We start from the raw sequence: 15,370 nt of genomic DNA, 5'->3' as shown, positions 1-15,370 counted from the left end.
TTATTCTTCCCCAAAAGGCCTGTCACTAACAGTGTACCCAAGAGTTCAGTCCTTGGGCTATTGGCATTTACTTCTTGGAGGTCAAAGTTAATGTTAGAGGTTTATGGCTAACCAAGTTTGCAGATAACTGCAAAGTTGGTTCCATGAGAAATTCTCCAGAGGACAACTTAATTAAAAGGGCTAAAACTTTTCACAGGATTACAGGGCTAGTTTCTAAAGATCATCACAGATCAGTAGCCTAGTAAGTACCTAGGAAGTGATAAACCTGTGTCACCAGCAGAGGTTTTATAGCAGGAAAACTTTTAACTGTCTCCTCTGAAGCGGAAAACAAATCATTGAATGGTCAGTCTGTACCTCCATGCTCATGTCTGACACAGCCATGTTGTTGTTAGAATAAATGGTTCCCTGACCTTGGACAAGTTGGCTACTTGGCTGTATGCTTTTGATTCAGATCCCAATGAGGCTGTAGGTTCTATTCCTGTACGAGCAGTGGGCAGACTGGTAAAGTTGTGGATTCTACTTGTATGCCAGTAGTTTTTGCAATAACCAGTAGATATGCACAACATCATTACAAAACTGCTGCCATTCTGACTTTTCTGTTCAAGATTAGAGCTTTTCATTGAGAATATCAGCAAACACTGGTAACTTCTTTCATCTCCTGTTTTCACCAGATGTCCAGACCTCCATTTCCTCCTAATGGATAGACTACTAATGTGCTTAGTGTTGGCTGCTCACAGGCAGTTGTTAGGTGCTAAATGTGGGGATATCAGGCCACAAATGTGGTATCTTGTGTAGGAGCACAGCAAACACTGTCCCTTCATTGCAAAATAATTTGGGAGAGAGTTAAATGGGGTTAATCCCGGCTTTTTTAATAAGTATGGGAAAATTATTCAACAGGAAACTTTATGATATCACTGCAGTGTTGTATGTGATAAAACAGGAAGAGCAAGTTTAGGGCCTTCAGTACAGCTTTGTTTGTGGGCAAACAAGGACCACACTGTGGGCCTTCAATCAAGCATTATTTCAGGGAAACCCATTACAATTTTCTCTAATCATTCCTTTGCTTAGCAGTTAATGTTCCCACAATGCACAGTGATGTATACTGTATACTCATCTCCATCGTTCCTTTGTTTAGCAGTTAATGTTCCCATGATGCACAGTGATGTATACTGTGTACTCATCTCCATCGTTCCTTTGTTTAGCAGTTAATGTTCCCATGATGCACAGTGATGTATACTGTGTACTCATCTCCATCATTCCTTTGTTTAGCAGTTAATGTTCCCATGATGCACAGTGATGTATACTGTATACTCATCTCCATCGTTCCTTTGTTTAGCAGTTAATGTTCCCATGATGCACAGTGATATATACTGTATACTCATCTCCATCGTTCCTTTGTTTAGCAGTTAATGTTCCCATGATGCACAGTGATGTATACTGTATACTCATCTCCATCGTTCCTTTGTTTAGCAGTTAATGTTCCCATGATGCACAGTGATGTATACTGTATACTCATCTCCATCGTTCCTTTGTTTAGCAGTTAATGTTCCCATGATGCACAGTGATGTATACTGTATACTGATCTCCATCGTTCCTTTGTTTAGTAATGTTCCCATGATGCACAGTGATGTATACTGTATACTCATCCCCATCGTTCCTTTGTTTAGCAGTTAATGTTCCCATGATGCACAGTGATGTATACTGTATACTCATCTCCATCGTTCCTTTGTTTAGCAGTTAATGTTCCCATGATGCACAGTGATGTATACTGTATACTGATCTCCATCGTTCCTTTGTTTAGCAGTTAATGTTCCCATGATGCACAGTGATGTATACTGTATACTCATCCCCATCATTCCTTTGTTTAGCAGTTAATGTTCCCATGATGCACAGTGATGTATACTGTATACTCATCTCCATCGTTCCTTTGTTTAGCAGTTAATGTTCCCATGATGCACGTGATGTATACTGTATACTGATCTCCATCGTTCCTTTGTTTAGGACTTAATGTTCCCATGATGCACAGTGATGTATACTGTATACTCATCTCCATCATTCCTTTGTTTAGCAGTTAATGTTCCCATGATGCACAGTGATATATACTGTATACTGATCTCCATCGTTCCTTTGTTTAGCAGTTAATGTTCCCATGATGCACAGTGATGTATACTGTATACTCATCTCCATCGTTCCTTTGTTTAGCAGTTAATGTTTGCATGATGCACAGTGATGTATACTGTATACTGATCTCCATCATTCCTTTGTTTAGCAGTTAATGTTCCCATGATGCACAGTGATGTATTCTGTATACTGATCTCCATCATTCCTTTGTTTAGCAGTTAATGTTCCCATGATGCACAGTAATGTATACTGTATACTCATCCCCATCGTTCCTTTGTTTAGCAGTTAATGTTCCCATGATGCACAGTAATGTATACTGTATACTGATCTCCATCATTCCTTTGTTTAGCAGTTAATGTTCCCATGATGCACAGTGATGTATACTGTATACTCATCTCCATCGTTCCTTTGTTTAGCAGTTAATGTTCCCATGATGCACGTGATGTATACTGTATACTGATCTCCATCATTCCTTTGTTTAGCAGTTAATGTTCCCATGATGCACAGTGATGTATACTGTATACTCATCTCCATTGTTCCTTTGTTTAGCACTTAATGTTCCCATGATGCACAGTAATGTATACTGTAAACTCATCTCCATCGTTCCTTTGTTTAGCAGTTAATTTTCCCATGATGCACAGTGATGTATACTGTGTACTCATCTCCATCGTTCCTTTGTTTAGCAGTTAATGTTCCCATGATGCACAGTGATGTATACTGTGTACTCATCTCCATCGTTCCTTTGTTTAGCAGTTAATGTTCCCATGATGCACAGTGATGTATACTGTATACTGATCTCCATCATTCCTTTGTTTAGCAGTTAATGTTCCCATGATGCACAGTGATGTATACTGTATACTCATCCCCATCGTTCCTTTGTTTAGCAGTTAATGTTCCCATGATGCACAGTGATGTATACTGTGTACTCATCTGCATCGTTCCTTTGTTTAGCAGTTAATGTTCCCATGATGCACAGTGATGTATACTGTATACTCATCTCCATCGTTCCTTTGTTTAGCAGTTAATGTTCCCATGATGCACAGTGATGTATACTGTATACTGATCTCCATCGTTCCTTTGTTTAGCAGTTAATGTTCCCATGATGCACAGTGATATATACTGTATACTCATCTCCATCGTTCCTTTGTTTAGCAGTTAATGTTCCCATAATGCACAGTGATGTATACTGTATACTCATCTCCATCGTTCCTTTGTTTAGCAGTTAATGTTCCCATGATGCACAGTGATGTATACTGTATACTCATCTCCATCGTTCCTTTGTTTAGCAGTTAATGTTCCCATGATGCACAGTGATGTATACTGTATACTCATCTCCATCGTTCCTTTGTTTAGCAGTTAATGTTCCCATGATGCACAGTGATGTATACTGTATACTCATCTCCATTGTTCCTTTGTTTAGCAGTTAATCTTCCCATGATGCACAGTAATGTATACTGTATACTGATCTCCATCGTTCCTTTGTTTAGCAGTTAATGTTCCCATGATGCACAGTGATGTATACTGTATACTCATCTCCATCGCTCCTTTGTTTAGCAGTTAATGTTCCCATGATACACAGTGATATATACTGTATACTCATCTCCATCGTTCCTTTGTTTAGCAGTTAATCTTCCCATGATGCACAGTGATGTATACTGTATACTGATCTCCATCGTTCCTTTGTTTAGCAGTTAATGTTCCCATGATGCACAGTGATGTATACTGTATACTCATCTCCATCGCTCCTTTGTTTAGCAGTTAATGTTCCCATGATGCACAGTGATATATACTGTATACTCATCTCCATCGCTCCTTTGTTTAGCAGTTAATGTTCCCATGATGCACAGTGATCTATACTGTATACTCATCTCCATCGTTCCTTTGTTTAGCAGTTAATGTTCCCATGATGCACAGTGATGTATACTGTATACTGATCTCCATCGTTTCTTTGTTTAGCAGTTAATGTTCCCATGATGCACAGTGATGTATACTGTATACTCATCTCCATCGTTCCTTTGTTTAGCAGTTAATGTTCCCATGATGCACAGTGATATATACTGTATACTCATCTCCATCGTTCCTTTGTTTAGCAGTTAATGTTCCCATGATGCACAGTGATGTATACTGTATACTGATCTCCATCGTTCCTTTGTTTAGCAGTTAATGTTCCCATGATGCACAGTGATGTATACTGTATACTCATCTCCATCGTTCCTTTGTTTAGCAGTTAATGTTCCCATGATGCACAGTGATATATACTGTATACTCATCTCCATCGTTCCTTTGTTTAGCAGTTAATGTTCCCATGATGCACAGTGATGTATACTGTATACTCATCTCCATCGCTCCTTTGTTTAGCAGTTAATCTTCCCATGATGCAAACCAATACAAGCCAGTACTATAGTGAAAGTAGTTCAAACTGATAACAAAATCACGCCAAAAAGATCAACAATTTTTTGCTGCAAGGCTTTCGGGCTAACCACTCTTCCTCAGTGCTATAAAACAGTATGTGTACACATCACAATTTAAATAGGAGCTCTTTAAAATCACATTATACCAGCCAGCCAATCACAATTCCTAAACCCCTTCCCCACATATAAAATCAATATCTAAAATAGTCATTACTTAAAACAATAAACACTTACCCTAAGAAACATTGTTCTAAAAAACATTCACCAAACATGTTACAAATATTACTTAACCATTACATTACAAAATGTCCCTCAGTGTTTTCACCAGTATAGGTGTTCAGCTGACAGCGCTATTCAACCCTGGTATGTTTTGTTTTAAGTAATGACTATTTTAGATATGGATTTTATATGTGGGGAAGGGGTTTAGGATTTGAAACTGGCTGGGTGGTATCATGTGATTTTAATGAGCTCCTATTTAAATTGTGATGTGTACATGTACTGTTTTATAGCACTGAGGAAGGGTGATTAGCCTGAAAGCTTTGCAGCAATAAATCGTTGATCTTTTTGGCCTGATTTTGTTATATCACATATATTGTATACTCATCTCCATCGTTCCTTTGTTTAGCAGTTAATGTTCCTCATCTCCTTTATGTCTTGAATTCTGGCTTCCCTGGAACACCTGTCATCCAGTATAGGCCCCATCAAAGCTAGTAACTGTCAGCAACCTATGCAAGACAAACAAGGTAGTTTTCAGATGTTCAGTGCTTCCTGTCCATGCACATCACCCTCCACCACAAGAAATCTGGGCTTATTTCTGAACTTTGGTGGTAGGTGCTTCAGAGAGAAATCCTAATGCTGCAGCATGGATGGGTGCCTAAACCAAGGTCTCTTAGTGTTCGTGTGTGAAGGTGGCTTAGCTAGGAAAGATGTTTCTGTAGTTATCAAACATGGGCATTTGTTCTTATACCTTGTCTATTGTGGATTGTGGTACCTGAAATAAAACATCTCCTTACGGATGTTTATTTTCCAGTCATTTGCTTCTCAGCAATCTGTTTTTAGCTGGACATTATAGATGTGTAATAAATGACCTGACGTTTCTTCAGCCACAGTCACACATTGTGCTTTAACAGAAGAAAAAGACAAATTAGGCTAAAAGCAATGCTTAAAACGACAATAAAAAAAACCCCCTCCAAAAGCAATTGCTAAAAACAAAGTGGTTACAATAAATAATCCAACAGAATACACTTTAAAATAAACTTTAAAGAACAAACACTCGAAAACCATTTGCCAGCTAAGTGCTTTCATTCAATTCAATAGAATTTCATCAGAGCTAAAAGAAACAGTTAAATAGCCAATATATACCTTATAAATAATTGAATAGTTAAACACGTGACTTTCTTACAAAATAGGACAACAGATTTAAAAAGCCAATATTTACTTAATATATAAACTTTAAAAAACTATAAAATTCATTAAATACACCGTAACTTTAAAAAGATTTAATGTTGATACTCCAATTTAAACTTGGACTTTTGTTTGCTTCCAATATTATTTGCCAGTTGACTTCTTTTACTTCAAGCTTCTTTAAATCCCCACCATATAACTGACAAACGCAATCAATTGTAAAAAAGAAAATTTGCAAAAACCTTGACAACAAAAAGCATGTTTTCCTAGTGCATTTGTAAAATCTTTGTTTTTAGTAGCTAAAATATGCTCATAAATTCTCTTTGACAATTTTCTGGTAGTTTTTCCTACATAAAAAACTTTGCAGGAGTCACAAGTAACAATATAAACAACCATACAAGAACTACAAGTAAATCTGCCTTTGGCCAAAATCTGTTTTTGTGACTGTTTTAAAATAACATTAGACCCTTCATTTATATACTTGCAGTATTTACAATTTTGGCATTTAAACTTTCCACATTTATTTTCATTCTGCATTACTTGTGCTGTTTCGAATAAAGTCTTAAAATTGTAATTTTTCTTATAAGTAAATCTTGGCTTTGAACAAATATCAGAAGACAATACTTTGTTACCAAGTATAATTTTCCAGTTATTGCTCACAGACTGCCTTATTTTATGAGTCTAATGAGACTGGGAGAGGAAATGCCCTTAAATTCGATTGATCTTTTTTACATTCACCAACATTAGACCAGTTATGATAATAGGGGAAAATTTTGTTTCTCTTAAGTTACAACCTCAGAAATAATTTTGTCAAGTTTTTTAGCTCTTTCCTAACAGTAAGTGTTTTAGATAAATAATTTAATTTTCAAACCTGATGCTATTACTTGTTAGATGGCTTAATCGAACAATTTGAATCGAAGAAATCAACAAAGAGTCACTTGACGTAGAACATTGTTGGCAGGTAAGACACCTTGTAACTGAGTTACTAAGCCAGAAAGACTGAGTGTTAGATCTAATAGCTCATAGGGAATAGAATGCATAGTGACATTCAAATTCCCGTCACTTTCATCATCAAAAAATCCAGTTGGTTGACCATAACCACTAGTATCCATAGTGCCAAAACGAATCTCAAGAAAAAACAAAGCAGGCTAAAAGCAATGCTTAAAATGACAATCTGAAAAATTCTTCAAAAGCAGTGTCTAAAACTAAGTGTTTACTACAGTAAATAATCCAACAGAATAAATTTTAAAACAAACTTTAAAGAACAAACACACAAAAAACATTTGTGAGTGAAGCATTTTCATTCAGTCGAGTGAAAACAAACATTTAAACAGCCAGTACACATCTTAGAAATAATTGAATAATTAAACACGTGACTTTCTTACATAATAGGACAACATATTAAAAAGCCAGTAAATATATAGTTTAAAAATGATAAGATTCATTAAATATGGTACGGCTTTAACAAACATTTAATGTTGATACTTTCATTTAAATCTGGACTTTTGTTCGCTTACAGTATTTAATGAATCTTATGGATTATTTAATGTAGTAAATACTTTAGTTTTAGCACTTGCTTTTGAAGTTCTTTCATTAACACAAGGCATGTGTTTGTGCTTGTTCTAATGCATGGCTGATGGTGATACAAAGTGGTCATTGTTTGGCGTGTTCATTGTCATTTCCTCACTGCTGTCTATTACAGCAGGCTGACACATTTGTCACAGCTTACTGTTCAACTTTCCCAAAATAAATGAGTAACTAAAAAAGAAGTAGCTACTTTTAATTAGTTTTCTCTATTTACTGGTTCCTTCATTTTGTATAAGGGGCAAGTTATTTAAATTAATTTTTGTATTATATTATGTGTTGTTGCCAGAAAATATTACTCTTTTTAAAAGATCATCTAAATGTTAGTGTTTTGAATGGAGATACTTCTGGAGTCCTCTTGAGTCAGTTCTCTGCATTACGTTAATAACTCCATTTTTTTTATTTCAGGGCATGGATGGTAGAAGTGGAGGTGTTGTGGAATCATGGGTTGGACAGCAAGACAAGCAGCCATACCACTACATTATTCAGAGGAATTCCTCTGTGAGCTTTACCTGGGCATTCCAACGCACAAGTCAACATGGCACGGTAAGGCATTCTTCCGTGGGTTTATTGTTTTGGTAATGGATTTCTGACTGTCATCAGAAAGCACATTTATCAGAATTCTAGATGCTACATGTCAATAAATGTACATGTAGTTCTGTTTTATATTTATTTGTATTAGACAGACAGCATGTTGTTGTGTGCTCTAGCAATGAGCTGATTAGCACATGCACCTTAGTGTGTTTTCACTGGATTTATTTTATTTATCTTTATTTGGTGTTTAGGCAACTTGTGTAGCCTAACTGGAGGCATAACTTTTCATTCACAAAAAAGATTTAGTTTAACTATTTCCGTGATTTGGCTGGTGACGTGGAAGTGAATAAGAAGAGACGTGTAGTCCAGTGAGATACAAGAAAGAAAGAAATAAAAAGGCAGGATATATATAACATGATTCATGATGTCGTATGTAGAGCAGGACCAGAAGAACCATGGACAGAGTGCAGGAATAGCTACATGCCGCTGACTTAGTGCATGTCCTGCATTGAGGAGGTGGCTAGATGGATACATGGTGTAAGGAAGTATGTAACTCATGAGGAAATGTCTTACTGCAGGTTCATTTCCAGGCCTGTACATTTAAATTGGCTGTCTGCAACAACTGATTCATCTCTGGATATCTTCTTTCGAAAGGGATACTATAACAATAAATTACTGCATTTACGTTTATCATCATATTTCTGTGTCCTCTCCACCAAAAGTTGAAAAAAAGCAATGGCATCTTCCATATAATGAACCAACACAGATATCACACTGACTAAGTAGTGATGTGAGCAGGAGCAAGTCTTCTTTATGTATCCTATATTGCTTCTCATATTCTTCAGATCTTCCTGCTGCTTTGAGCATTGCACATCACCCACAACTTGAATATTTATTTTATTTCTCAAATGTCTACTCTGTTCTTTCTTTCTTTTTTATTACAAATTACTGTTCATGTTGTGTTCAAGTGTTTACCAAAGATGGATGGATAAGTCTATTAACAAATGTGAGTTTGGTAAACAGCCTTGATAGATTTCCATTTTCAGTGTTTCATTTGAATAGGCCAAAACAGTAATGTAAAAGATTGTGAACACTACATTAAGTTTAAACATGTAAGAAGACAGAAAGATTAGCTGCAATTTTAACAGAAAAGTGACTAAAATCATTGGAAAAAAAGACAAATAGAACATATACAGTACAGTCTGCAAAAGCTAAAAAGGACCAAATTGTTAAAGAGGAAGATGTCTCCTATACTCAGCTCTGCTCTGCCTTCTTCAGAAGATGTTTCCCATACCAGACTCTGTTCTGGCTTCTTCAGGAGACTTCTCAGATACCAGACTCTGCTCTGCTTTCTTCAGGAGACTTCTCACATACCACACTCTGTTCTGCCTTCTTTAGAAGACTTCTCAGGTACCAGACTCTGCTCTGCATTCTTCAGCTACAGATATGGTAGACACTTCATTTTCACTGACTGCCAAAGACAGGGACATGAAGTCAGCTACTTCTTTGTCCAAAGAGCCTCTACCACTATTGGTGCCTGTTAAACATAAAATAAGATAGGCACCTTCATTACTACTGACTTTGGATAACATTTCAGGTATGCCAAAGATAATTTTATGCATTAAAATGACTGCTGAGCTTGAAGTTTCTTTGGTGGAAGAGTCTGTATCTTCCCCATGTCAAGAGCTATATTCCCCATGATGAAAAGTACCAGTTCCCCTGTTTCAGTCTTGTCTCTTCTAGATTGTCAAAAAAATGGAGGAGAAAGTAGTATTGGTTTCTGTAGACAAAACATGAGGACCATTGTTGGTCCTTTTAAAGACCAGCTTAGACTTTAGGGTGGAATATTCTGCTTACCATGAAAGGCCTTCATGAGAAGAGAAATTTACCTCATCATCTCAGCATTTGTCCCCATATTACATTGCTCTGGTTGACAAAGATCTCAACATTTTACCCTGTATTACATGTTTTTGGTTGATAAAGGTCTCCACATTTGTCCCCGTATTATATCGTTTTGGTTGACAAAGACCACAGCATTTGTCCCAGTATAGCATCTATTTAGGTGACAAAGACCTCAGCATTTGTCCTCATATTGCATCTTTTTGGTTGACAAAGATGGCTGTTTACAGTCCTCTGATTCCCCAGCTTAACATATTAATTTCAAGTAAATCATAATTACAGTAAAGGGAGGATTACACTGGCCTGTGGCAGACATTTAATGTCCAAGAGACTCCTAGATGTGTTAAAGATACCAGAATCTGTAGAGAGAATTCATCCTTTATTTAAAACCTCATAGACTTATGAAACATCTATTATAAAGTTTAAATATGGACAGCTTCCATGACAAACCTAGCCCTAGATGTTTTAGATTATGGTTTTGGCAAAATTACTTAAGAAAGTAGGCAATATACATTTTGAAGTCTGCTGTCTTCCTTCCTAGGCCTGTGCTGAGATTTGATGTGATCTGTAGCTTGTAGCACCACTATTCACTAGTGCTCATTTTGGTGTGACTTGCAGCTTACACCACCACTATTCTTTGGTGTTCATCTCAGGTATAACCAGCAGCTTGCACCATCACTATTCAGTAGTGCTTAACTTAGGAGTGACCTGCACCTTATCATCACCACCATTCACTAATGCTCATCCTAGGTGTGACCTGCAACCTGCACCACCACCATTCACTAGTACTAGTACTTACCTTAGGTATGACCTGCAGCATGCACCACCACCATTCACTAGTGCTTAGCTTATGAGTGACCTACACCTTATCACCACCACCATTCACTAATGCTCATCTTAGGTGTGACCTGCAGCCTGCACCACCACCATTCACTAGTACTAGTGCTTACCTTAGGTATGACCTGCAGCATGCACCACCACCATTCACTAGTGCTCAGCTTAGAAGTCACTTACAGACTGAACTACCACTATTCACTACTTATTTATTTTTATTTTTATTTTATTTATTTATTTTTATTATTTTTAGAGGGAAAAGAAGTCCTTTCCAAGAGTCCTGTTTTCAGCAGCGGAGGCAGGAGAAATGCTCCAGCCATGTCTTTCGTCATGGGGGATGGATTACAGAGAAACCCGGCAGAACACACACAGGGACAAAACACCACACCACACCACACCCCCCCCAGCCATCCCGAGAAACCTCTTGCTCTGAGGCTGAGCAGCATTTAACGCTGCACCACTGCGCCGCTACTTTTTTATTTTATTAACATTTGTTGACCGGATTTGTTGACCGTAGTCCGTTCCACAGATCCTGTTTCAGCGGAGGCCCGAGGAGAAAAGCTGGTAGCTACGTCTTCGAATCGGGAGGAAACGGAGAGGCCCGGAGGAAAACCCAACCCAACACAGGGAGAACATGCAACCCACACAGAAGGCACCCGAGCGAGAATCGAACTCCGAACCGAGAACCTCTTGCTGTATTGACAGCATTAACCGCTGCACCACTGCGCCGCTACTTCTCAGCTTTAATGTGACTGCAGCTTGCACCACCACCACCATTTGTTAGTGCTCATCTTAGGTGTGACCTGCAGCTGGCACCACCACCGCCATTCACTAATGCTGAGCTTTGATGTAATCTGCAGATTGTACCACCAGTATTCACTATTGTTCAGCTTTGGTGTGACCTGCAGCTTGCACCATCACCATTCACTATTGTTCACCTTTGGTGTGACCTGCAGCTTGCACCATCACCATTCACTATTGTTCAGCTTAGGTGTGACCTACAGCTTGCACTACCACCAGTTGTTATCTAGGTGTATAGCATACATCTAAAGTCCAAAGCCTCCAAAACAGGGGCACATTTTAAATATTGCTTTTGTCAGCTTAGAAAGTTGCTAGAATAAAAGAGTATGTGTTATCATGCATTTTTCTGAAGGGTATGAAGTTTGAAACTCAAGTGTCTGCCATTATATAGTACATTCAGTCCTCATTGATTTGCCTGAAAACCACACTTTCTATGGGGAACAGGCTAAAACTGTAAGACAAAAATCTGGACATTCTGTGAACATCTGGACAGTTGAGAGGTATGGTGTATAGATCTGTGCCCAAAAAGCAGACCTCACTGCATTTCAGTTTATGACTTATGCCTAAACAGTGTCCTTCCTCTAAACTCCAAGCTGTTGCTTGTGTAGCACATTGTCTTATGTTATTAATCTCAAGTACGATGTAGCTTACAACATAATACAGCCTTACTTCCCAGCCCACTAAATCAGAACTTAGTATACAATTTCCCTGAACCTTTTTGCATCAACCTAAAAAAAGGATAAACTTTCCTTGCTTAATACTACCTGCCCCTCCTTACCAGGACAGTCTGTGTTTCAGTTGAGTTCAGTGAAAACACATGACAAATCACACATTTCTTGAGATTTTAAGATAACATATATTTAGGTTTCTTCTAATAGCTGCATAAAACAGTTATTGTGGATCTGAAAACATTTAATATTATACAACAGAATGAAATCAAATTCTATAAAAGTAAGCTTTTGTTTGTCAAAATTGCACTGGTAGTGGGTTTGATCTGCTCTGCAAAATCTCACATTTCTGTAAAATATGTCCTGCTTTTGGTATATAGACTTACTGCCTTGCCTTCCTACTTATTTAACATTTGTTTACCAGGAAAGTCCAACTTGGAATGAAGCCAGTTTTCAGCAGAGGCCCAGGAAGAAATGCTCCAGATGCATGTCTTTGTAATGTGGGAGTAAAACAGAGTATCAGAGAAAACCCACACAAACACAGGGAGCACATGCAGACTCCACTCCAGCTGAGAATCAAAACAGAGAACCTCTTGCTGTGAAGCGACAATACTACCTCTGCACCACTGCACCATCAATTTAATTTATTGATTTATTTCCTTCAGCTAGGACATTGCATAAATGTACAACTGAACTTATTCCTGAGAGATGCCTGTTATTCCTAGCTGTGAAGAATTGTTTTACACACACCAGTTTCCTTGTATAGTGCCTTATATTTTTACCATTTTTACACCCTACAGAGAGGCAGTTTCATTATTCATTGCGTACACTAGTGGCTTATGTATAGATACAAGTTGGATGCAAATTGTTTACTGGATGTAATAAATATGCAAGTTCCTTAGTCTGCTAGTCACCACTGGAAATTTTCAGTTCACCTGATCTTCACACTTTCACTACTAGTGTGATATTATAGTGAAATCAGCTCAAAAATCCAGACTTCATATCTGCAAACCCTGCCCCTAGTGGTCATATTTGGTATTACAAACAGATTATGCACCATATTCATAGCACTTAACAAAACCAGAAAGGGGTGATCATTGAAAAAACAGGTGGACTGAATATACTCTAGGGTGAACACCGACAGCAGGAGGGCAGGAAAATAATAGGCTGCAGCAACTGTTATGGTAAGGGGCTCACACAGCTAGGTCTGCTTTTCTTATGTCATATCTGCAAACCCTGCCCCTAGTGGTCATATTTGGTATTACAAACAGATTATGCACCATATTCATAGCACTTAACAAAACCAGAAAGGGGTGATCATTGAAAAAACAGGTGGACTGAATATACTCTAGGGTGAACACCGACAGCAGGAGGGCAGGAAAATAATAGGCTGCAGCAACTGTTATGGTAAGGGGCTCACACAGCTAGGTCTGCTTTTCTTATGTCATATCTGCAAACCCTGCCCCTAGTGGTCATATTTGGTATTACAAACAGATTATGCACCATATTCATAGCACTTAACAAAACCAGAAAGGGGTGATCATTGAAAAAACAGGTGGACTGAATATACTCTAGGGTGAACACCGACAGCAGGAGGGCAGGAAAATAATAGGCTGCAGCAACTGTTATGGTAAGGGGCTCACACAGCTAGGTCTGCTTTTCTTATGTCATATCTGCAAACCCTGCCCCTAGTGGTCATATTTGGTATTACAAACAGATTATGCACCATATTCATAGCACTTAACAAAACCAGAAAGGGGTGATCATTGAAAAAACAGGTGGACTGAATATACTCTAGGGTGAACACCGACAGCAGGAGGGCAGGAAAATAATAGGCTGCAGCAACTGTTATGGTAAGGGGCTCACACAGCTAGGTCTGCTTTTCTTATGTTAAACCTCTCAACCAAGCTGGACAAAGAAAAATAAGGGGGGGGGGACAAAGCCCCCAAAATATGAACACATGTTAAATATTGCTCTTATAGACTTAGAAAGTAACTAGAATAAAATGTTTTCTGTTACCATGCATTCTCTGAAGATTATGAAGTCTGAGACTCAAATGTCTGCATTATTTAGTGACTTCAGTCCTCACTGATTTGCTAGGAAACCACAAATTTTATGAGGAGCAGACCAAAACTATTAGGCAAAAATCTGGATAGTCTGTGAAAATCTGGACTATTAAGATATATAGCTTCTTTATGCCATGTTTCAGATGTCTTAAAATGTTAGTTTTGTCATTTACAACCATTGGTTGTGTAAATCATATTAGATCCATCTTTTGTTTTTCTGTTTTGCTGTTACTTAGAAGAGATGTTAATGTAATTGTGAATGATTGAATGTCTGTCATTACAGGAAAGAAGGTTCTCAGGTGACATTGCTAAAATCTACTCTGTTAATGTGACTAATGTGATGGATGGCGTTTCCTCTTACTGCCTGCCCTGTGCTCTGGGATCTTCTGACTCAAGTTCTTTGTGTACCTCATGTCCACCTGGAAACTACATCGATAAGGCCTCCAGCAGCTGCTTTGAATGTCCAGTAAACACCTACCTTGAAAGCCACCGTCCATATGGCAAGCAAGCTTGTGTTTCTTGTGGTCCTGGCACTAAAAGCAATCAGGTATTTCTATATGCAAGAGTTATAGAACTGAGATGCTTTATTAATTAACAGAGTTGCAGAAAATCTGGGACAAACAGAGAGGTCTCATGAATATCTAGGCCATCATTTTGATACAAGATAGCTGGGCAGTTTTCAACTCAAGTTACAAACTTTTGGAAATGTAACATGTAACTACTTTTTTTCCAGTGGGGAGAGTTTTGGAAGAGAAGGTAGTGACAATCTATCATATGAAGTTTGGGGATACAGAGTTGCAGAAGGTTTCAGTTTGGCTCACTACAATGTTTCTTTCATACTTTGTCGAAAAAGTACAGCCTGTCAAGTTAAAGAGTTTGCCTGTATATGATCAGCGTGAAGGCCAGCATAGCTGTCCTAAATCACTGAGTTAGTATTAATAGTGAATATAGAATGGGCTAGCAGTGGTCAGTGTTCGGACTGCTGCTCAGTACTATCGCAGAGATTAATTGCCTTCCCTGGGGTGGTTTGGTAGTGATAGTACTCCAT

At 38.1% G+C, this 15,370-nt stretch overlaps 1 protein-coding gene across 1 annotated transcript in view; it reads left to right on the top strand.

The window, feature by feature from the left end:
- Positions 1–15,370, top strand: part of ELAPOR1 (endosome-lysosome associated apoptosis and autophagy regulator 1) — an 885,667-nt gene that overhangs the window by 555,886 nt on the left and 314,411 nt on the right. Inside the window, exons 13-14 of the mRNA XM_044076128.1 lie at positions 7,929–8,066; positions 14,606–14,869. Of these exons, the coding sequence (XP_043932063.1) occupies positions 7,929–8,066; positions 14,606–14,869 (402 nt within the window). The remainder of the gene's footprint in view (positions 1–7,928; positions 8,067–14,605; positions 14,870–15,370) is intronic.

The sequence above is a fragment of the Protopterus annectens genome, chromosome 7.part0, assembly GCF_019279795.1.
Source record: "Protopterus annectens isolate FY-2018-M chromosome 7.part0, PAN1.0, whole genome shotgun sequence".
Lineage (NCBI taxonomy): Eukaryota > Metazoa > Chordata > Ceratodontiformes > Protopteridae > Protopterus > Protopterus annectens.
This window is presented reverse-complemented; position numbering and strand designations above follow the sequence as displayed.